Genomic DNA, 25,095 nt, shown 5'->3' on the forward strand with positions numbered 1-25,095 from the left:
AGCATGCAGCATGCATCCAGAAGGAACATGCTGACAACCAGAGCTTGAGCTACGAGGGCAGGAGATGCAGGAGGAAGATGCACGGTGAGCCTGACATTCATCGGAACACACCGCGGTCCCTCAAAACTTCCTTTCACCCCTCCTTTCAGCATAATTATTTTAAGGGGACACTGATAGAATGAAAAGAAAAAGAAAAGCAGTTTCCTTCCTCCTCTGTCTAGAAAAAGTTACAGCATCCAGTATTTTTTAAGTGATTTTCATTTCATTCAGGTTCCGTGGTCAACTTCGGTGGGTTGATTCCACTTTGAATCTTATCGGCGCCGATATCCTGAGAGCATTTACTTGTCAGCAACTGATTTCAGAGAATGAGGATGGCAGAGAAAAGACAGGGAAGATCAATTCCCAGGCTAAACTGGAAAACTTCTACATTTTCAAAAGCCCTTCCCAGCGTATACCTGCGGGGGGGAAAGGAAGTACCGAACGGTCAACCTCTGCTCTTACTTCAACAGCAATATATGGGCCTCTGGGGAAAAAAAGCTACACAGTCTTCCACTCCTTGCCAATGTGAACAGCTTTGCTGAGTCCCTCAACACCATCTGTTTGGAAATCCAAAATTTCCTCCTCCATTCAGGTGCTGAACGTGGCAAATGCACTGTCCTGTCTGCCAAGCCATGAAACCATCTGGCTTCCACATTAATCCTTTTTTTCCCCCCCCCTCTTTTTTTTTCTTTTTAAAGTGTCCAGCTTTGGATGTTTAAATGATTATTTCTAAAAAGTTTTACATTTATTTTTAAATGTTTTTCTTGTAGTATTTAAAGAGTCTTGCTACTATTTTAAACTCTTTTCTATTTAGCAAATATATTAGTCTCCTCTCCCTCTATGCACACACAACCTGTGTTAATATAAATGGATGCAAAGTGGCTGTGGTGTTTATTTTCTCGTTTCAGGGCCAACGCTTTATATGCAGCAGAATATTGCTTAAGTCAACATGGGGCTAGCAAGAGAGCACAGTGACTTTTTACCGTACTCTCAGCCATTAAGATCACGGTGTTTTGCTTCAGTTCCTTAGCAAGTATGGCTTTCTTGTATGAAGACTTAGAAACCTCAAGTCATAGCATCTCAATTTTAAGTATTTTAATTTAAAGCACGTTGGTTTAATCTCTGCTGCAAACACTAAACAACAATCTAGGTCTCCCTAACTGGCACCACCCAGAACTGGGAATATTCATCATTCCAGAACAACAAAAGGTCTCAACCTCTTCCTTGTGCTGCTGTTACATCAATTCTACCCCAAAAGGCAGCAAAATTTGCAAATACATGTGTGCTTGGAAGGTCAACAGGAAAAGCAATTTCCTATGCCAGTGGTCTCAACCACAATGTTACTAAAAAAGGAGAAGCCAGCCTGAAGCACAGAGAATGCAGACCTCACCTGGAATTTAAAAGGAAGCCAATGCATATGAGTACACAGGCAAAAAGTTCAATGCAAAACCAGTTATTTCTTAAGTTTTCCCTTTTTTTTTGGCACAGCTTCCATATAAAAACACAACAAAAATCCAATTTGAGTGCAACAGCGGCACAAGTAAACACGGGCCATGCCCCGCCACAGGGCTACAATTTACAGAGCGAGGAATTTTGGGGCAATGCTGTTCTCTGGCTTTCCAGGAACAAAGATCCCAAGGGAATCCCTAACTCACTTAGGGAAATCAGAAGAGAAGACAAGCACTTGAGAGAATGGGTGTCACCTCCAACAGGTCTGGCTTCGCTCAGCAGCCATCCCGTGAAACTTACTCTGGACCAAACCCCCGGCAACACCCCTCCATTAAAATCCCCATCCCTGCAGGGCACGGGATATTTAACTATAGTAAACAACTGTGATTAAAAAAAAAAACAACAACAAAAAAAACCCCAAACAGATCTGAGCATCAGTTTTATTTGGAAAATAAAGAAGTAGAACGGTTTCGCTTCCCTGAAAGACATTCAAGGATTTGAGATCAGAACCAAAACTCCACAAAACATCAAAAAGAAAAAAGCAGCTAAATACAGACAGGAAGGAAAAAGCTCAGTGCTCTGAAGCAACAGTGTCCCTTTAAGATTTATCAAGACATTGACTTACGAAACAAAACGAGCAAGGCGGATGAGGGGAAAAGCGAAGAGTGGTACCTACTGACAGTGTACATTTCGGTGCCCTGGTGCCAAGCAGCGTTTGGGTAATCATTCTGCCTTTCCCGATGGAGTTTAACATGCAGGCTAAGTGCACATGCTCAGAGATTGCTTAAATCACAGGCCAAGACAGTGCCAAAGAAACCACCATCCGCATCAAATTAATCCCCCATAAATCATAAGTAATCGCATGACAGACCGTAGCAAGTCCAGGGAGTCTGCACAGGAATTATTATGCATGTTCCAAACTGGGATGCATGGCAAAACCTGTATTTATGTGACAGACCATAACTCCTTTAGCGCTGGGAGGGTGAATCAAATAAATACTGTGCATACCAGAAAAAGTGTAACGTGTGCTAAAATACGTATCTACCTGGGCAAACAGTACACCAGTCCTAAATACGTATTTGCACAAACCTAAATACTTGTTTACCAAAGAGACAGGAACTGCTCCAAAGGCTTCTGCCAGAGCTCCGTTGTGCTGTAAATGCAAAGAACCAAGATTCTCAGACACTAACGCTCTCACCGGAGACAACCAGACAGGCTTCACCTGATCGGCCATCGTACAAGTATCTTTTGGCAATTTCATCGTATTTTAGCTTAAAATTGAACAACGTGGAAAGCATTCAGCACTGATACAAATACATGATTTTATTTTGTTGCTTGCCACCGTTTGTTACCTGTGACAGTACCAACTTTGGATTTTTGTGTGTGTGAAAAAAATATATAAAAACCTGGAGTTTAAGGACAATTTGTTTCCACGTTCTCCTCCAGTCATTCATAAATTTTTGAGTAGTCACTTTCAAGCACTCTGTTAGTTTCAGGACTAAGAGAGTCTCTGTAATAACCGTCAGTAATGGCCATCAAGCACAAAAATACTGAATTACTACTGCTTAAAAAGAACAGTAACTATGAAGCTCCTTAACAAGAAACTAAAGACAAAACCGTGAAGAGACCAGACGCTTGTGGAGTAATACTAAGGACTTCATAACATTACAAACCTCCGGACTGTATTCCCTAAAGGCAACCAGATTAAAATAGATATTTGCTCCTCCTCTTGCACAAGATTCAAGCTTTTAACCTCCACAAATTCAGCTGTCTACCTGTATTTCAAAAGGCATCATTCGAGGACGTCATCAATAGTTTCTCCGTATTTATTAACCCAGCCTTCATCAGAAAACCACAAACTGCAAAATTTAATTCTTACCACATCCTTGTCAGATAAAATGTAAATGTTACTACTCAAGAAAGGAGAACTAATGCAGAAATTTTAATTATTTTGAGCACACTAAATCAACTAACTATAGAAATGAGGAGTCCCAAAAGTATCCATCACCTAATCCTACCCACTATACAACATCTTCTGCCCAAACACGTTTACTAACAGCAAAACATTCATATAAAACACTGATTTTCTGTTTATAGTGCATTACCTCTGGAGTCACAACAGCAGGAGAAAGAAAAAAGGCAGTGCATCTCTACATTTACTTTTCAGCCAGACCAGGGAAAAGTGACTGTTGTGATACCGGTTTGTGTCCCATTCCCCTTCTCCTCTCCTAAAATCCACGCGTTGCTCCCATGGAACATGCACGCCACCATGGGGCACCTTCTGCCAGACCCCCATCTCCCAGCGCTTTCCTTGAATTATTTGCTTCCACTTTTGCTTTGAGCCTACAGTATCTTCACAGAAGATTTCGTTATGAATTTGGTACTGAATTAAAAAACCACCACCACCATGAATATTCACTAACAAAGAAATCGCATCGCCTCTGCGTATTCTTGACAAAAAAGGATCACGACTGGGGACAGGAGAACTGACATCCAACACTAGATATATACAATAGAAAAATATCCACGCATCCTATACACAACTGTGTTCTGTTCCAAAAGAGCAAAAGTTTTTAAAACAGGGTGATCTGCTGAGGCCATGGTGCTATGTTCTGAACCAGCAGCTAGTTCATGGTCTCCTGTGAGGGAAAAATAGGATGCAGACACAGCATTAATCACCAAAAAAGAAAGAAACACCCTATTAAACTCACCTGGAAGGGCAGATCCATGGCACTGTTTCCAATCTGATTCACATTTGGCAGTGACCCACCGTAGTACTGGCCACGACTCTGTCCCAGTTGCAAATATTGGGTTTTCTGCAGCTGTAACTAAAAGAAAAGGAGGAGGAAAGTGTAAGGGCAACTCATTTATTTTTCAGCTGTTTTAACCGACTCAACTTGACGCCATGTCCGTTATCACCGAGAATGGATACCATCTACAAACAGCACGAATTCAACCTCTCCGCAAAGCACGGCTGGCAAACTGCCACGTTAGGTCCTGAGTGACAGTGTAAAGCGATGGAAGAAAGATCAACTTCCTAGTCCGCGATCGCATTCGATTTCCAAGAAATAACCACCACGTGCCATCACACGGTTCTTATGCCACCTGCTATTCTGAAAATCGGGGTGTAAAAACCCCCCGTCAGCCTGATCACCACTCTAATACCAAAATTAACCGGCTGTTCATGTGTGTGGTATACAAATAAGAAAGTCACCTTACTTTAGTATAGTGAGGATACTGTTTAACCAAATAGTCAACTTTTTAGCAATCTAGGTACCAGAGACGTTATAGCAAGTTGTAGCTTTCTACCGTTAGGTAAGTGTTCTTGTTTCTTGCACCAGGAAAAGCTCTGCAGGAAGGGCAGAGACAGAGGTTTTCAGAGAAAACCCAACCAACCAAAGGAAAAAAACACAGCAAAGAATTCCTTCCTGAACAGGTATGCATGAAAATAAATGCGACAGTCTGCAAAGTTTCACTAAATGCTAGGTATCACTCTTCAGCTCTGAACGACACCTCTCTACTAAAAGATTCGAGTATGCTTTCCCGCAGTTGTATACAGTTCTGGCGTACAAAAAAAGCGCGCATGAGAAAGCTGTTTCTTTTCTACTCAAACACCAACTTCTTTTCAGTGTCACTTCTGTCACAAGACTATATCGTCTCAACAGCTCGTTAATAAGAGCTCCGATTTTTGATTAATCTTTTGTTAGTGACCTTTCTCAATTTTTTTAGTTTAGTAGTACCACTATTTAAAATGATTTCTCATTCAATTCTGTAATGTTCCCACTCAACACATCTAGATTTAATACCATGCTGCCACCGGAGCCCTATTTTACACCGATAAAGCAGAATTTGCAATCATCTGAACACAACAATCCTGCTCCCAGGGATGCATCTTCCAAGGACTCAAGAAACTACAATTAAAGTAGCAAAGAAATGAGCTTACATAAGTTCCCTCTCCTCCCACTGTGGAGGAGTACGTATTTTATAATGTATGTTGTTCCTCACTAGATGTCAACTGGCTGTTTTTGCACTCTGAAATGCAAGAACATTCCTAGATTGGTAGCAAAGAATTGTTAAAAGACTAAACGTTCAGATCTTGGACTAGATGCAGGTTGGTTGCTAAGGTACTGTAGTGTGTACATCAACAAATCTGGTTTAGTTTCATTCAAATGATCCGAAAGCCTTTGCCTCGCAATGCCACAATTCTGAAGAGCAACGTTTGGAAAAGTACTAGAAAACACGGCATCCCCAAAATCGGATGTTTACATGGTTTTTTTTTTTTTTCTTTACACTTTCTTCAAGCAAAGGAAACGGCAGGGTGGAAACAAGCGGCCCTGCCTCTACAGGTTTACCACAAAGGCCCTGAGGTTGAGTGAAGATGTTTCTAGCAAAGCGAAGGAACCTTGCCTGTTGACAAGGGGATCTACGCAGAGTCCTCTGATCAAACGGTAATACCGCAAGCAGGGATGCTGAGCGGTGCTGACAGCGAAGAGAGCACGCCGCACGCTGACAGCGCCGAGACAGGGCAGAGAGAAGAGGGACCAGTCTGCTTATAGCATGCCGGCGCTTGGGGATACGTATGTTAAAACAGTCCCTGAGTACAGGAGGAGAAAACGAGATCACCCCGAGGAAAACACTGCATGCATTCTTCTGACTTTAAAACTATCCCTAGGAAAGCAACTCGAATACCTTTTATTCCCAGAATCTCCCTCAGAAGCCACCAATTTCCAAATACACAGACAGTCAAAATCTACTGCTTTAGCCGAGGGATCGAATTAATCCAAAACTTACAAGACAGCTCTTAGAGACGAAACCTCTCTACGGAACGGGCGCTCTCAAAAGCCTCAACTCTTCGGGCAGGATATCAGTCACAAAGCGGCTGATGGGGTTTTTTTTAACCAAAGGACAGATAAATCCCCTCAGCCCAAAGACTTATAAAATATTCACAGCGTGCCGTATCAAACGGTTCAACAAGATCCCATCTAAAAAGCAGGAAAGGGCCCCCCACACTTTTCTTTCGCACTGTTTTGACACGCAATTACAATCCAGCGCTCTCTAAGCAATAGACGAAATTAGAGAAACGCTCCGCGCTGGTATCGCTGAATGAGTCACAGCCCCTCTCATAGCTGCAGATCGCTAAAAGCACAATATCAGAACTAGCTGTGCTTTTTGCCTGGCCCGTACATATGTTTTTGTTGTTAAAAAAAGGCTTGCTTGGGATTTGTGCCAAACATCGAAGTAACTATTTCAACAGGTGTTGGTTTCTTTTACAGAACCTACTCTAAGACGCCCAGGGAGGGGGGGTGCTTTATGTTTTTTTAACGTTTTGGCCTTCCCCGGTACATACCTACCCCAAAGCATAATGTAACAACAGGTCACGACCATTTGTCTTTCCACTGCAGTTAAACCTGGAAACGAGGAAACACAAGAGATCGAGAACTAAAGCGGTTCTCAAAACCGAGCTTGTTAAATGTCTTTGCAGTATCATTAATTTTAGTAACGCTACCTTCGATAAACACTTTTGGAGATCCGTGCCAAAAATAAGAGAACTGATTGCTGGTTATTGCTATCATATATCATCACACCGGCGTGTAGATCTGTATTTGTTCCTCTCCTCGGCCTCCTGCCTTTTAGCAGCGAGCGGCCCCCAGACTCCGCGGTTTATAGGAGACCATCAACAACTGCCACTTGCAATCTACGGAGATCAAGTGTAAGCAGAGCAGGCCGGCTTGCTGAGCGCCTCAAACCTCCAGCTTTTTCGCTGGTAAGAAAGCATTTTTAAACACTGCGACATTAGACCTTACGGCCATTCCAACAGGAGATCTCAAGCAAAATCAGCTCAAGTCTTTCCAAGCAGAGGATCGGGAAAAACCTGCAAATTTCACGGTCATTCTTCAGGATAACTCAGGAGCCTCGAGGCTTACTAAGGGGACCTGTGCACAAAGAAAAGCAATGCTGAAAATGAAAACAGACGTCGGTTGTGACTAAAATGAACATTTCCTCCCTTTTCTGTAAAACTACCTTGTGAGGTGAATTAAGTATATTGCACAATTTGGGGTTTGGGGCTGAGGTTTGAAGAGGGGGGTTGTGGGGTTTTATTTTAAAAGGGGGAAAAAAAAAAAAGCCTTTCTTAATAGAAAAAATTCAGATTACTCTTAAAATGTTAACAAGTCTCATGACAACTCTAGCTTTATCTCCTGGGGTTAGACTCAATTAGTGGCAACTTGCTTTCTATATGAATTTAGATAGTGAAGTACGATAATGAATTACTTAGCGTTCACCAGATATATTAATTTCTTGAACCATGAGAACTCAGTGACTCTACATTACAGCTTCTCAGTTTATGTATTATGTGGCCAAGATAACAGCTCCTTGACAGTTGAAAATATTGCTAAATATTCCAGTTCTTTCCTGAGAAAGCTTTTGGTAAGGAAAAACCTTTTGCTTGTTAAACCGTTTTATTTCTGCTTGGTGTTCTTGTTGAGAAGAAACGTTTCCCAAACGACAGATCCTAACTGAATCTGTAATTTTCCCTCCACCAGCATTTCTCTTTCGCTACTGAAAGGAAAGAAAAAAAAAAAAAAAGAAGATTTTAAGTTAAAATCCAATGTCATCGTTAAAAAGCAAATACTTCTGCACAAGCAGTTTCCTAGAATAGCTGAAAACGTTCCCCACATAAAAGGTTGACACACTGTTGGTCTGACAGATTTGAAGTTATGTTAAAACCAATAAATTTCTGCAGAGGTGCAAGAGTAACAATCTGCGAGGCAGCAGCAGCATCTGTACAGCAAACGGGAAAGGAAGAGCTGCTTTTCCAGGTAGGAATTAGGAATTTGCAAGCAATTACATTCCTAACTCAGCTCACAGTTGAGTAACTTGACATGATCTCACTCTGGTTAATGGAACTGGACACACACAGCTTTGGTAAGAAATCAAAAATATTAGATTTAACGTAATTACTGACTTGCTAACAATGGAACATTCTTCCAGAAACTAGCGTTTATGCGAACCCATTTATATGAACTACCTCAATTTTTCCATTTAGATTGGGTTCAAGTTTGCTGGATATACAGCTGTGTTTGTAGGGAGAGATTCAAGTTATACATTAAAAAAAAAAAAAAAAAAGGAGAGAAACATATCCCTCAAAGCATATCCAGTTTTCCTACAGACTTTCTAAGTGTCCAAAATATGCAGATGGGAATCAAAGGAAGCATTTATTAAAATTCAACACTTCAACTTCTCTAAATTCTTCCCCAAAAATTCTGGGCAAACTACAAAAACTTATGGACAGAACTCAACCGTAATCAAACAGCAGATCTGACACTGGAACGGAGTCAATCAAAATCCACTAGAACCGTTTCTTTTAAAATGCCCTTTTGAATACATAAAAATTTGACTCCCATAAGCGTAATAGGAGGGTGGAGTGGCCTTTTCATAAAAACCCCCTAAGGTATCTGATGAATACAGGAAGTAAGATCTCATGATAACTGCTCTTTTGCTGGTTTGCAGTTTCCATACCAAGCTTTCTTATAAATTTTAGCTTTTCACTTGAGAAAGCTTTCTCTTTAGCATGTTGAGGCTAACAAGCAGCAAAACGAGTGCAGATTAAAATTAGAAATGTCTTATTAAAGCTTAATTGGAAATTAAATTCTGTTTAAAGGATTAACTGGAAGTTTTAGAGACTGCATTATAGGTAAATCCTGTTGTTCAAATCAGTTCAAAGTTTCCCAGTGGGATACACCTGAACTTTCTCAGGAAGGCTTTCTCCTAGAGCAACCAGCGGCAGGACCTGCCACGGAGAAGAATATAGGGTTGCCTGGAGTTTTTAAACCGTCTGGGATTGATTTGGCATCCTCAATAATATGTCACTGCTATTTTCTGATCTCCCTAGGAACGAACTCACGGCCCAGCTCTTGGTAGAAAGCTCTGCCTCAATGAAAAGGCACGTATATCACTATTTTTGGCCTCTCTGCAGAAGGGCCAAAGACGGACAGTAGAGACCAAGAGCCCTTTTATCCACAGAACTGGACTTTTCAAGTCACACAGGTAGGGCAGCGAGAGAGACACTTTCTAGGTCAAGCGTGCCCGCTCTGCCTCTCCTGTGAGCAAGCAGAAGGCAGAGGCTCCCGAGCTGCTCCTCTGGCCTCCTTCTCCAGCATGAAATTAAACACTAAGTCAAACAAACCCCCAAGAAAGCCAGCTACTCAGTGGAGTCCCAGTGGAAGTATTTTCTTCAAAGGGAGATTTCTTCCCATTCACAATCCTCATGTTGATAAGAAAAGCAAATACAGTCTTAAAAAGAAAGATAAGTTAACAGCAACTTAATGATTCACAGCTACTGCGTTTAGACTTCGTGGCAATATAGCTGCTAGCTAAAAATCACCTAATTACCCATCTAGCTATTAAATTAAAAAAAGTTCTTTACGTTTTTGTCCAACTTGTCAAAAACCATCCAACAATTAACTAACTGCTCTGACCACCAAAAGAGTTTGGCTCCTCCCTTCCCCTCAAACTAACCCTTTTCTGTTAATATTCCAAAGTTCGGATTAGAATTTGAATTTCAAAAACTCTGCACTTGCTACCCAACCAATTTCTAAAATTAATATACATCAAAATAACTGCTCATTTACTAAAACCACCCTCCATGAAAGGTGTCGAGAATTTATTTAATTAAATGAGGAAGGATTCACAAATCAATAAAAGAGAACCCTGGTAAGCCAAGGAAAAAAACATTTAAATGTTAGCCACAATTTCACTAATTATAGCAGGTATTCATCTGCCAGTCCCTCTCTACATCAACAGACCCAGACGCAATCTCATTAAAGCCAAGAACCTAAAATTAATATCAATAATGAGAAGACAGAGAAAGTTATTAGCAGAAAAAAGTTTCACGAGCAACGGAGGATGTAGTTTTATAACGCAATCAGGCAGATCGCACCGCGGAGAGCACGGTCCCGCTGCTCCGGCTGCCTTTTCTTTCCCAGGAAAGCTGTACGACCTTGCCCCTCTCCTTACACCCCAACTCTTATGGCCTGAAAGAAATCTGGTTAAAGAAGCTGAACCAGCGGAAAAACTGTGTGGTTTAGCTTGGTTTCTTGTAGCTTGCTCCCCCCACAACCAGATGAATTTGTGATAGTGGTAGGGAAACAAGAGAGAGCAGCGGGAGCCAACAAAAGGAGGATTTCTTCCAATATTCAGCTCCTGGGCTAACTCGGCTGTACGGCCCAATTTCACATTAAGTTTCGGGGCTGCCTACTCAAGCTGATGGCTGAGCAAACCTCATCTTCACTCTCGCGGAAGCTGGAAGGTATGAAAAGAATGAGTCGACCGACGAGAGAACGGGTTACAGCACCCAGCATTTCTGTCTTCCCTCTGCCGCCGAAGTTCCTCAGGACACCACATGAGCAATTGAGGCCTCTTGCAGAGGCAATTGCTAATTTTCAGGTTACTCCACACAAAATATCGGGGGTCTGTCAAAATTACCAGTTGGGGTCTACAGTACTGCTTCTCCTGGAGTCAACTGGACCTGCGCTGTGGCGTATAAAGCGCTTTAAAAACTGAAGACCTGCTGTTGGATTTTCCCCCTGAGTACCAAGGGTATCAAATTGGACATTCAAAGCATCAATTTCTTCTATTTTACTGCCGCATCTTAGTCACCCTCCTATAAAATGAGAATAATCACACCAGAAGAATATTGTAAAGATTAAGTTGTTTTTGAACTACTCAGACTCCTTAACAGTGTAAGGCGCGGAGCACTTCCCTGGGGGTTTAATTATCCTATCGGCAAACCAAAGTTTGACTGGTGCACTCTACGGCCCAGAGCTATCCGCTGAACAATGTGGATAAATCAAGATATTTAACAGCCTCCCAGTAAGCCACCGTTATCTATTTTTGTGCTGAAAGAGGCAGGGGTCTCGGTCTCACTAGGGGAGTGGGGAATAGATGATAAATTAATTAAAGACTATCATACTGCTCACGCAGAAGGAGAAGAATGAAGATTGGAAAGGCTTTTGGAATGCTTGACTTTTTAATCTATATAATGCTTTTGTAGTTTGAGTACAACTGGTAAGTTAACACTGACTGGTTTTATAGTGCTATCAGGTTTTTGACAATTTATTGCAAATAATTAAAAAGACTTCCATTATTTAGATGTTACAGATTAAAATCCACCTACGCGTGTAATCTCACAGCTGAATAGGTGGCTACAGAGATGGATGTCTATTTGCAATTTTAGCCCTTTACTTTCATTTTCCAAGTAATTAAAAATTAGATGGTGAAATCTAATAACATCAATACTTTCCCTTTCATCTGAGCACGCACCCGCAGAAGCGTGTGTATGATAGATGTTTCTTGTCAATCCAAAGTATGTCCCGATGGTCAGGGAAAATAAACGTTATGATGTAAACCCACTTCTTTTAAATTGTCTTTCAGAACACCAACTGCTACTCTAATAGAAAAGAAAAAGGTGCAGTATCAGGCAACTGCAGCTCAAGTTCTTTTATCAAAGACACTGATTCTCTAGAAAATGGCTTTACCACAGAGCTAGATAAAAAATATCTAGAATTACACAGAAGTATGCAGTCTGCTGTCAGCCCCTTAAAGCTAATGCATGCCGGAGATATAAAAAGGGAACTCTGAAAACTGTGTTCCTTTAAAAATCAGAACACATTTAAATGTGCCTGCTGCAAAGCAAGTGACACTGTTCTTTTATTTCTGAATAATCAACCATTCATGGCAACGAAAAGCGAACACGGCACGCAGAGTAATGCTAGAATAGAAAAAGCGTAGCTAGCTTCTTCACAACTCTTCCTGGCTAATGGAGACAGACTACACAGACTAATTTATCAAAGAAAAAGAAAAGAGAATCCCTTGCATTTCTCTCTCATTTGGGCTGTCACATTCAGGAAGCAACACCATCAAGCCAGATTTCTAAAGCGACTTATTTCCTGCAGTTTCAAGTACTGATCCAACAGCCGCCGTGGATCCAAACGCACAGCTGTTCCTCCCAGGAAGGCTGGTAAAGGAAATGAAGTCTGAAGTTTAGAGGAAAGGTATAATCCGCAGTGATAGCAGCTGCTCTGTCTGGGTCACTCGGGATTTAAAATATTCCATCATCGGCTTTGTAACAATATGTCTTGCAATGGGTTTTTTTGAATTTTAGTGTGTTTTTATTTTCATGAAAGTGAAGATTTTAACACTGGCTAGAAACAGACAAGTGCGGACAAGCCGAGCAAAAGTTTCCCTTGTTGCCTCTGCCAATCCTATTTGGCCTTCTAATGCTATTAGCATCCTAGCGCAATAGATATTGCAGAGAAAAGTACTACCAAGCCAAAACAGGAAGCCAAATGTCTACTACAAACTAAGTGAAAATTACCACGAAAAAAATCCAGACATATGGTATGAACTGGATTTGAACCCAGGCTTTTAGAACTGCTACATCATTGTTTACTCTTCCATCACCATAACTGTCATTTAAGTCACTTGCAAGTATTTGTTCCATTATCACATGGGTATGTCAGGACACAAACAGAAAAACTCTGCAGGCCAGCCAAGCACAGTCATTAAGAATAAAAACTCAAGAAAAGGAAAAAAATGCATTTTTGCTGCCTTTTTTTTTTTTTTAAGGAAGGAATCTGTTGTAATATATTGGAATTTAGCAGCCACAAAAGAGCAACAGCTTTGTTTCTGCCGCACTGAAACACTTCACAACCAACTCTTTACTCATAGCAGAGCTGCAAACACAAGGCCAGCGCTGCACTTGATTTCTACCAGTGGATAGCTATAGCACGCTACCAAATGCACTGTTCAAGGATTGAGGGTTTTCCCAATGCACTAAAATACTCACATTTTCTCAAAGACTTCAAAAATTAACAACAAAAGGGGAGGTGACACATTCAAGGACCAGAACCAAAGGGATTCAGCTCCAGCCTGCAAGGGTCCAGCTCACACGAACTCAGTACGAGGGTCTGCACGGAGGGAGGGAGGGGGAAGCAGAATCCTCCCCCTCTATCTCACGGAGCCAGCGCTTGAAAGGAAAGAGAAACTCTCCCCAGATGCCATGAAAAAATAAACTGGGTATCAGAAAAAGGGTTTTTCATCAATAGAGGAATGAAATCTGCTAGTCAGAGGAAAGGGAACAGCAAGATAGCTAACTTCAGGTTTTATAAACCTGATTAAGCTTAAAGGTTACCTGGTAGTATCACATACATGCTGCAATTCCAGCTGCTTACCCGGCAAACCGTGAGGTCTCAAAGGGCGTGTGTGCATCTACAGGACACCCGCGGGGGTCCCTTGCAGCTGCACAACAGCCTCTACGAAATTAAGGCAGTCCTGAATGATTCCGTGCTTTGAAAAGGAGGAAGGAGATGATGGAGTAAGCTCTTATCTCTAGTGTCTGTGACAATGCTAGTCATTTGAGGAAGGTATTCCTATGGGTTTATTTTTGGGACCATCTAAAACCATTTAATTTTTGCAGCTAGCATGTCCCTAAAGCAAAGAGCTGGAAAGGCAAAGATCGGTTTCTCGGCGGTTCAGGAGGTGCAGCCGTTATCGTAGGTTCTTCCTCATCAAAAACCGTCTTGGTCACCTGGCTGACTCACGTAGCAAGGAGCAGAGAACAGGCGAAAAAGCAAACCCGAAAAGATTAGACAGAGCCCTGGCCCACGCAGCTGAGGTGCAAAGCGTCACTAGGATAAACCAACTTGAAATACACTTCTCCCAACTGGTAACTGTAATAACTGCTTTCCTAAAAGCATTATAGTCCAGTCAAATACATTTCATTCATAGGAGCTGAGATATATATTGATCAGCAAAGCTTAAACAGGAATCGTCTGAACCCCTGCCAACTAGCGATCACTGCACTGCTCCAAGAGAGCCAATTACTACTCATGAGTTCATGATGTTTTCTTCACCTTCCTGTTGAAGAGGTTATTTAAGACCTCAAATCACTTAACTGGATTGTTTTGTCCTGTTATGAGTCATCCACGAATTCCAAGGCACCATTAGATCCTCCTTCAGGAGCTGCAACCAACTCCCTAGATTGCCTCAGCTATCAAATTGTGAGGAACCGGGGTTATAAAAATCGCACACATACTCGGACCTCTACCCCCAGGTGTCTTCTAGAATTCATGTGAAAGTGAAAAGATCTCACCCCCTAACGTACACTTACTATTTATATCCCCCCCCAAATCTGCACTACGCTCCAGACCAAAAATCCTTTTTCTTGTGAACCCAAAGAGAACAAACCAGAATGTTTAACTTTTGCAGAGAAAGAGGGAGGGGAGAGGGTAGTAGCATTTAATGCTGCAAACTATTATTATTATTATTATTATTATTATTATTGTTATTGTTATTATCGTTATCGTTATCATTATTATTATTTTCCGTTTTACACCAGCAGAACTTTGAACAGTGGTACTTCTTTACGCATTAGCTGCATTTAACTTTCTCCAAAAAATGAACTAATATGAACCATTTGATGTTTTGGGGTTTGAGGGCAAAGAATCAGTAAGAACACACCTTGCAGAGTTTGAATAAATAAATAAAGTAATAATAATGAATAATAAAATGTAATACACAGGCTGTCGCTTTGCGTTTAAAAACACCTTGCTATTTCTGGTGAACAAAGGTTTACTGTTTAAAACTTAACAGTCACAACTGAGCAGCAAGTAAAAACAGGATACAGCACAACTAGAGACTTAAAATAGTGACTATTCTTCAGAGTTCTGCTCTATCACCGGGCAGAGAGCCAAGCTAAGCTACAATATGAACCAAACCTGATTTGCACTGCTTTTAAAAACAAACCAGATCCCGTGTCAGTTCTGCAAATGCCACCCTTCTTTTCTGAAAGGGTTTCAAAAAGAGAAAGGCAGGTACGTTGCTGCTAATTCCATGCAATACATCAGAGAGGACTCATACTTGAAGCTCATTGATTAGTTGAGAGCAAAAAGAATTCTTAAGCCTCCCCAATATATTTACATCTAGCGCGAAGCTCTCAAAATCTATTTATTTTAATGATCATTATTAGCTAACAATGTACTTTTAAAGAAAATACTCATTCTGAGCAGGCCAACATATCTGTTTGCTGGTTGATGGACGACACTTCAGAGAACAACAGAGAATGAGTGTCCAGGCTAAAAAAAGGTGCCTAAACCATCCCCATTCCTCCTATTGAAATGTCTCAGAAAAGATGAAATAAAAGCAGAGATGCCCTCATTAAGCAAGATAAAAATAGCTGCTATGTTCCATTTTTTATTTTTAGCTAAAGAATGAAAATTCAGTTATGTAACCCTACAAGTTTCGTAAATTAGGCGACAAGCAGGGCACGGTTGCACTCTTTGGAGTTCACGAGCGATCAGGAGAGCACCTAACTCCACACTGGTAGTAGCCACAAGCATAGCTGGTTCGGTGAAAAACCTACTGGTACAGAACAAACGCGCGATTCAGCTGCTGCCGAGGCCCACGTTGGTTCACGCGCCGAGAAAGCCGTTTCGCGATGACCTTCAGTCCGTGATACCACGATAACGGTTCCCCGGTCCCCAAAACCACCGTGGCCTCCAACAATTCCTCCCGCTGCAGCTCACCCTTAAGCCCTCCTATTACAGCTCAAGAAATCGTTCGTAGCCCTTAAGATGAGGCATCAGACAATTCTCCAGGTATTAAAAATATCTGCCGTTAGAGTCAAAATTCTTCGAATGCAAAAGGCTCGTACAATGTAATCATTTCACCGCACAAGAGAAAAATCTAATTACAATGAGAAGGTCAATAAGACATTTGAATCTGAGTAGGCTTGCGCAATATTTAAGATAGTATTTTTGCTCTTCCCTCACTAACGGAGAAATGCCGCAGAGGTGGCGAGGGGGAACAGGGACTTGGGGAATCGTGAATAAAAGACTGCAACAAGGACAACCCTTGTCCATTGCACGTGCCGACAGAACCAGGAGAAACCCAGTAACACCACTCCAATCATCGGTGGCTGCGGAATGGATGCCATGAATACGATCTACATAAGACTTTGCAAGGAAAGAAAAGGGTGAAAAGTCGGTACGTTAAACAATCACCGTCTTCCCTTTTGCTACTGAGGTTGGTTTTCTTCCCCTTAATCCAGCTCATGGATGTCGAAACACCACTTAAGGACTCCAGAGCTAGAAAAATCTTCTGCACAGCTTCGCATCGCTCCAAGATGCTGCTTCTACAACAGGTCTAAAAATGTACAGAAAGGCAGGTCACAAATAACCGATACGCTTTCTCAGTTGAGAACTATCACCATCTGCCTGAAAATACATATATTTTGGAAAATCAGCTCAAATTCCCTCCCCTTTGAGACCTCAGCCGTCCAAGGAAAATACTACTAACATAAATAGTAATAGCTGGGTATCAAAATTAATTGAAAATTCATCTAACAGAACTGCAGTCTTACATTAGCACATCTTACTACTACGTAGTGATAAGTAACCATACTAAAAAACATGAGCAAGTAGCCCAGCAGGGATATCGCGGAGGATATTTTCCCAGTCGTCAAGAAAAGTGATAGACCAAGCAGGCAAGAAAAGATACATTGAGAAAATCTGCCTGTAAAATACCGACTTTTAGACAAGGACCATAAAGTGCTGTAGAATTATTACTGAAGCCTCAAGCCAGAACGCATCATTTCATTCTCCTCTCCTTCATTATTTAAGACCCACTTTTTGTGGGTGTGTGCTGTTGTTGGTTTATTGCAATGGACTGTTCTGGTACAAGGGGAAGAATTTTCAGTTCCCGAGAAATAATTTGCAAAACAGGACTATTATCAACAGTCAGTTACAACTTTATAATTTATAAAGTACCAATGAGATCATACAAAAACATCCCTGGCTGACAACTATGCACTTTTGCAATGCTTGTTTGGCTCAACAAGTACCAGTGGAGATCTTGACAGAAATCTTATTCCTGGATATCACTTACACAGCACTAAACATGCTACGCAAGCCATTTAAAACAAATCAAAGCAACATTTTAAATATTAACTCCTACGCACGATCAGATACGTCGATCTTAGCTAATGTGTTAATAAAGACTCACAAGTTTGGCTAGCACCTCAAGTTTACACCAAAGCCTTTGGGACCGCACTTGTTTATCGAAATGCAAGTCGTTTAGACCAAAAGAAAAAAAAAGAGAAGCAGCACTGAAGTCAAAACCGGTCTCTGTCACAAACCGAACACTGCTGGAAGCTTATGTGAAAAAAAAATCTACCAGATTTTGAGAGTTTGCTTCTTTTCACCCACTTACTCCCATCCTGTCAGCTACCATATACCCTCGACTACAAAGCAACAGCTACTCCAGCGCATCTACAAAAACACGGGGGTAAAATTCCAGCCATCCCAACCAGAAATGTTATTTTAAAAAAGAAAAGCTTATTTTCTTTATTTTTTTTTAAGATACAGCATTACATTTGCTGAAAAGTGCCCTGAAGTATACTCGAGTTTCAGATCCTACATTAGGTACAACGATATTGATGCCAGCGCGGAACATACCATTAGGGACGGATCAATGCTGCCGGGGAGATTGACAAAACCGCTATAATGCAGCCCAAGAAAACGCTCCTTTGCAATTAGAGATAGATAATAGAAACCAAAGACAAATATTTAGCCTTTAAGACATTTTGTTTAAATCCCCATTGATCACTTTTGAGAAATGTCTATTTTTTGCCAAATTAGTATTTTATTACCGCTACAGTGAAAGCGTCTAGAAATACTCGATAATTTCTTACAGAACAGCTTACACGTCTAGTCGAGCAGGAAACTGCCAGGGCTAAAGCTCACCTTAAAGAAACCCCAAACCCATCGGTCTGATTTAATAGCGTCAACCCCTGATGCAACCCACCGCACGGCCGTGGCAGCGCTCGCGCTGGAGTGAAAGCTTACGCGAGCTTAAATGCACACGATGCTGCTGCCCCAGCAAAGAATCGGGGTCTTGATCTTGATAAGGTACGGCAAATGCTTCATAACTAAAATCAACGACATCGATAAATTGGTTATAAAACTGAGAACAAATGGTTGGTGCTCGAGGTGGTGGTCTGATGAACGGCAGATTAAAATAAAAAGTCTTTTCCAAATTAGCACAGGTAATCCAAGACGGTTAGAAAAATAAAAATGCAGTTTACATGATAAAAAAATAAAATAAAAAGTCATCTGATTGAGAAACGTAACTACAATTAAAAATGTTTTTCAACACCGCATCCTTACACAGTCACATTACGGGCTTTCCGGGGCTTAGGGGTTTCCTCCCCTTCTTTCGTTTTTTTTGCGCTGTGTAAAGAACAGCTCTTTTCTGTTTCATCTAACAGGTACTGAAGAAAGTTTGTGTCTAGGCCACATGGCTACTAAAATAATTTTTCAGTACAACATATTCTTGAAAACTACTTTAAGGAATGATTCCTGGTGTACCGTTTTGTGGTCTAACGCTTTACTTACGCAGAGAACGCTCGCTTACCTCTGCCCTTCTACTGATACCAGCACATAATTCGGCTTAACACCGCATCAACTCCTCCTGTTGACGGATGGTTTTGCCATGTCTGTAACTTCTACAGGAGGTCTGTAGCTCCTACAGTTGCAACTAGAACTCAAAGTCACCAAAACTACGTACTTCAGTTTGTCAATACAAGACCAAGAAAATCAGTATCTAGACCTAAAACTTTTCAGAATCTTAACTACAGGCAAAGGTCACCTCTGCAAGAACGGCTTTGCAGCTCGGTAATTCACTTCAAGGGAAACCCCAAATCACCCTCAAAGAGCTGGAAGAGCTGACTGTACATAACCTTGAGAACGTATTCTCTTAATAAATGAGTAGCTTCTATAAATGCAAATTATTGCAAATGCTCTCCACTGCTGAAGCTAAAGAAAACTTTGAAACGCAGCACACCGAGCCGAGTTCCACGTGTCCATCCTCTGAATGACAATTAATACATTGCAATATAGCGGTCGTGCAATTACAGTTTCACGTGCCTACAGATCCTTCATAGCTTTGCTACATCATTAAAACAGACGGGCTTGGCCAGTGCACAGAAAAAGCTCTCTTTGTCTGAGCGCTGAAGCAAGCAGCTGTAACGCATGGTAATGATGGAATAATAATAAAAAAGTTATTGTCTCCTAAAAAAAAAAAGAAAAAAACAAAACACACAAAAAACCCAAAACAAAAACCTGACTGGGTTTACCAGAAGAAACATTACGCTGCTAACTGAAGTATGCGAGTTCCCCAGCATGGCGTATCAGAAGCCGACTCGCATGTTTACCTTGGACAGCTCAGACGAGTTAAGGAAAGCCTAGAGTTGCTCAAGAACAGAGATTCTTTGTGCCCCTGCGGGTAGCACACCTCTGCATTTTCACTCTCTGATTTGCAATAATTCTTTCAAAGAATTAACGACACTGCACCATTATTTCAGCACCTTCAATGCCGTTACTCGCCCAGCCCATGTTTGGCAAAAGAACGACGATGCCCACAGCCGCTGGTACGGATGCCGCGACGGGGGGAGCGTATTTGGCGGTACAGAAACCAACCGGCTTGGTTCTGTGTCCTGCTCCACCAGAGAAGTTAGAGGGGGATCACGGATGAAGCCTAAGCGACCCATTTCTTGGCCTGGAAATGTGCAAATTCAGGGTCCAAACCCTGCAGCTGGGAAAGTAACAGAGAAGAAGAACACCGTCTAGAGCTTGAAAAATTAACATTTCTGGTTTGAGAGAAACTCACGATACTATTAACTTGAACAAAACTACTTCCAGCTGAAAGCATTAATCTCCGCACTTGGAGGGCTCAGTCCTGATTTTGATGCATTTCTTTAATATCTCTCAGACATTGAAAAATACTATTACATAGTCAGGAACTTCTTTTTTATCAAATTATTTAACAAAAACATGCTGAAGACATTAGGAAACATTGCGACACTGTATCATCATCAGTAGTGTTTCTCATTTTTAAAGCCACAGATTAGCATTCCTGATTTAACTAAGCTTTTAAATACGGTTTTGCATACTATCTACATCGAACGGTGATCTGTGAATGTACAATGAGACATTTTTATCTCTTCTGCAGCCAGGAGGAACAAGTAAATGAGTGACTGTCTCATACGCAAGTACAAATTTTGTTATAGGGAAGCGTGTGCCTGTGTATATGTTTAACACACACACGAATACAAATTATGGGGTTTTTACTTGATATTTATTTAATTTCACTTCAGTCGAATGGCCATCTATGGATAGCTATGCCGTTACAATATATTCCACTTGAAAAAATTCAGGTAAAACAGTATTCAGGTTTAAAATACAAACACCAACTTTTTACTTCATTTCGTTTTCAAGAACTCGAAAAAGCAACGCGGGCACACACAACTTTGGATAACACCTAAAAATACGCAGGCAAACCCTGTCACGGCACCATCATAGGGATTGACAAAGCATTGAATTATGTACTTGGGAACACAGAAAATAAGTTTGGTGTCACTGAGGAACACAGGTTCTTACTAAAGATGCTCTTCTTGAGAAGCGCGGTGAGCAGCAGCTCACCGAGACACCTTCTGCAAGTTGCCTGCACGGGGGGCTCTGTGCGCGGGAAAAGCCCGTGCGAGCAGTGCTGGAGTTTTGCAGAACGTTTCCAGACATCATCGTTAACCCGGTTTTTCCTCCCTGTTCTCACTCCAGTAACAACAGCACAGCTCTCCAGGCAGGTGGGGCTGGGTGAAATCAGGGGCTGGCAGGTTTTTTGGAGTTAGGGGCTTGGCGGGGGGTCTTTTTTTTAAAGTAAGACTACAAGGTCCATAGGAAGGAGCTCAAACACATCTCCGGCTGAAATCCCTCAAAACTAAGGGACTTTACCAATATACATTAAAAAAAAACAATCCTGGAAACCTGAGAACGTCGCCAACTGAAAAAGAACCACCTTTAAAATGCAGGTCACAAGCTACACCCAAATTTTCTTTAAAATGCTACATTCTCTAGCATTTGAAGAGCCATACATTGAAGAGCTCAGCACTATCTGTGTTATCCTGCATGTTAATGTTTTGTTAATTACAATTTGAAAGGGCAGCGACAGCCTTGTATGAGTAAATACACGCAACGCAGCAAGCATCACCCGGCTGCGTTACAACAGGAATTGAGAGTAGGCCCTGGTAAACAGCCCATCCTTAAAACACAGAAATCAGCACGGTTCTAAAATTTCATGCTTCACATATAAAAAAAAAAAAAGGAAAGGAGCAGAACCACAAGCAAAATACAGGAGTCAATGTCACACAGGAAAAAAAAAACCTCCCCCTCTTCTCACCCACTTTGTTACTATGGGACTCGCAGAAATCTCTGGATTAGAAACGCGAAGGTCCCACTCACAAGACAATTAAGCAGCTCCAGTGCTTCTATCGCCACCCACCTCCACGACTCTTCGCAAGGTCTGTGTCTCCCAGAAAAGCTAAAACGCACTCTCGAATTTGCCAGCTGAAAGACAGGACTTTGTTGCTCCTGAGAATAGGGGAACACTTTTGAAACCAAAGCGATTTGTTTTTCAGAGGAATTCTTTTTTTCCAGCTGAATGCTGAGCCCAATAGAGAAAGAAGGAGTTAATATCACGCTGTGTTTTGTCCTGGGTGAGAAAGATGTATCATAACTTAAAAATCTCAGATGGACTGAACAGCATAAATAGGTGGAAGATTACCAAGTCAGAAAGCAAGCTCAGAGACAGCATGCGTATGCACAAGAAATGGTGGAACAGTAGTTCTCTGCCTCTGCTAGGACCAGTAACTAACAATAAAACAGACAAGATGGTAAACATTGCAAAAAGACAATTACTAATAATGAAAAGGCAACAGAAATTTTGGGCTGCTTCCACAAACTGAGTAACGCATTTTCAAACTGACAGCAAAGTGTTGGTTGCCAAATGAAAATGAGAGCAAACAGCAAAGTTGTGCTTAACCCCTTTTTGCTTTTATACTGCATTTTAAACACAGATGAAATCATGGAATTTAGAAGAAAAAGTCTACAAAGGAGACATTTTACTCAGCTATTTGGTCAGTGTTTCCATCACTTCAGTACCCAGAATCCTCAGACAACTTATTCATCTTGGGTCCTTTTCTCAATACCAGGTTCTTGAAAATAAGATGGGTTTCCATCTGCAAAACCTGGGTTAGGAACACTCAGATTTGGGACAAACTGAATTAGGATTCTGACTTATCTTGCGGAAGGCGAAGGCTAAGCCTCAGAGTGAACTGAAGGACAACCTGTAATTGCAGACCTCAGGAACTCTCTCTCTCAAGAACACCCAGCTCCCGAGCGGCGGCCAAGGACTGACCACCACCAGGCAAAATCCCGGGTACTGAGCTACGCAGGCGTGACAGAGGCGCGAGAAACAAGACGACTCCAGCGACCGCAAACATCTCTCAATTGTCCTCACTCTGCTCTCCGCTAACTCCAGCGGGGACTCCAACAGCATCCTCTAGGAGACATCAACAACTAGTTCAGCACGAACAAAGCTCTGGCCTCACACCTTCCCAAGCAGGAGCCGACAGAAGCAGCGTGCCTTTCTTTCACATCTGACCGGCGGCAGCAGCACCGATGCAAAACAAATATTTACCCTGTCCTGACACAGAGGAATAAAAGGAAACATTTTCCTGCAAATCCACCTGTATGTTCTCTTGTTCCCATTCCCACAAAGGTTCAGCCGCAAACAAGATCATAAATTTTCTTTAAACAGGTAAAACAAAAATGTTGACACATGCAGGTGAGACAAGAACCATACAGAAAAGCTCTGGCATCCCTATATCTAAACCAGCAAAGGTGTCTGGTGTTTGGGAAGCGCCTTCATTATGCCGGCAATTTCTGCTGATGGGCTCTGCAGAGACATCAGAAGCCAAGGAGCATTTGGAAGTGCAGCGATTTGCACCTACGACAACTGGAGTGTAACGGGAACAACATCAGTGACACCGAGTCCAGCAGCTCCCGCCAGGTCTCCGCACGCCCGTGGGCGCTCGGTGCCCGCAGGCCCCGCAGCGGGGAGCCGGGGCTTCACCGGCCGGCGGCGGGGGGCAGGAGCCTGCCCGGCAGCACCTGCAGGAGCGGGGGATGCTCCGCAGGGCCCCGAGGGAAGCGCTCCTCGGGCAACAGGAGCAAGGCCAGGACCCCCCGCCCCAGCCTAGGCCTGTCCCGGGGTGAGGAACCGGGACCCCTCCTCAGACCCGGGTGAAAGAACCGGGACCCCCTCTCAGACCAGGGCCTGTCCCGGGGTGAGGAACCGGGACCCCTCCTCAGACCGGGGCCTGTCCAGGATGAGGAACCGGAGACCCCCCCCTCAGACCCGGGTGAAGGAACCGGGACCCCCTCTCAGACCAGGGCCTGTCCCGGGGTGAGGAACCGGGACCCCCTCTCAGACCGGGGCCTGTCCCGGGGTGAGGAACCGGGGACCCTCCCTCAGACCGGGGTGAAGGAACCGGGACCCCCCCCCTCAGACCGGGGCCTGTCCAGGGTGAAGGACCCGGGACCCCCCCTCAGACCCGTCCCCGGGGAGAGGGGGTCCCCCCAACCCAGCCGGGCCCGCTCCCGCGGAGACGTGAGGGGGCTGCCCCGACCCTGCCCCGGCGCAGAGCCCCCCCCTCCGACGGGAGGCCCGGGGACTCCCCCCCGGCCAGGCCCTGCCCCAGGGCCCCGCGGAGCGCACCTGCCCCCGCCGCCCCGGCCCGCCCCGCTCTGCGGAGGATGCCGCGGGCCCCGGCCGGGCCGGGCCGGGCCCGGTGCCGGGGAAAGGCGGGAAGGGGGGGGAGAACGGCGGTGGGGGCGGCGCGCGGCCCCCCGCCCCGCACCGAGGGCGCCGCCCGCCCCCGCCAGGGGGCGCTGCCCGCCGCCCCGCCCGCCGCGCGCCGCCGCTGCCCCGGGCCCGGGGGCTCCGCGGGGGGCGCCGCCCCTCCCCCCCCCCCCCCGCCCGCCTCCACCGGGGGCGCGCGCGCGCGCCGGGCAGCGGCGGGGGCGCGCGGGCGGGCGGGCGCGCGGGGCTCGTCGTCGTCTCACCCGGTGGGCGCGGGTCAGGCTGAGGTCCTTCATGACCTCCTCGAAGGCCGCCGTCTCCTCCGCCTGCTTCTGGTTGTGCAGCGCGATCTTCTCGCTGAATTTCCGCGGGTTGTTCGAGGCCGCCATCTTCCCCCGTCCGCATCCCCCTCCCCGCGCCGGAGGGGGCGAAGCGCATGCGCCGGGCGGGCCGGGCGGGGGGCCGCAGGGCGCCTGCGCGGCGGCGGCGCGGGGCGGGAGGGGGCGGTGAGGGGGCGGAGGGGCGCATGCGCGGGGCCGCCGGCGGCGCGCGCGGGAGGCGGTGACCGGTTGCGCGCCTGCGCGGTGGAGGGGCTTCCCCCGGCGGCGGGCGGGGGTTGGGCGCCGGGCGCGCATGCGCGCTGCCGCCCGGGCGCCCTGAGGCGGCGGCGGCGGCGGGGCCGGTGTCGGTGTCGGTGTCCCCCCCCGCCGCTGCCCTCTCCCCGGGGGGGGGCGGGACCGCCGCGTCCCTCACCCGGAGCCGTCGGGCGTCCCCGCCTCCGCGGGAGCTGCCCCCGCCAGGCGCCGGCGGGCGGCCCCCGCGGCTGAGGGCGCTTCCCGCCGAAACTCGGCGCGG

At 44.3% G+C, this 25,095-nt stretch overlaps 1 protein-coding gene across 5 annotated transcripts in view; it reads right to left on the reverse strand.

Moving 5' to 3' along the window:
• CRTC1 (CREB regulated transcription coactivator 1) overlaps positions 1 to 24,684 on the reverse strand; it is a 48,675-nt gene extending 23,991 nt beyond the window's left edge. For all 5 annotated transcript variants that reach the window (XM_082331492.1, XM_082331491.1, XM_082331490.1 and 2 more), the window contains exons 1-2: positions 24,504 to 24,684; positions 4,200 to 4,316 (exon numbers count right to left, since the gene is read on the reverse strand). In XM_082331492.1, coding sequence (XP_082187618.1) covers positions 4,200 to 4,316; positions 24,504 to 24,629 — 243 coding nt within the window. In that variant the 5' untranslated portion in view covers positions 24,630 to 24,684. The remainder of the gene's footprint in view (positions 1 to 4,199; positions 4,317 to 24,503) is intronic.
• Between the last annotated feature and the right edge of the window lie 411 nt (positions 24,685 to 25,095).

The sequence above is a fragment of the Platalea leucorodia genome, assembly GCF_965183815.1.
Source record: "Platalea leucorodia genome assembly, chromosome: 21".
Taxonomy (NCBI): Eukaryota; Metazoa; Chordata; class Aves; order Pelecaniformes; family Threskiornithidae; genus Platalea; species Platalea leucorodia.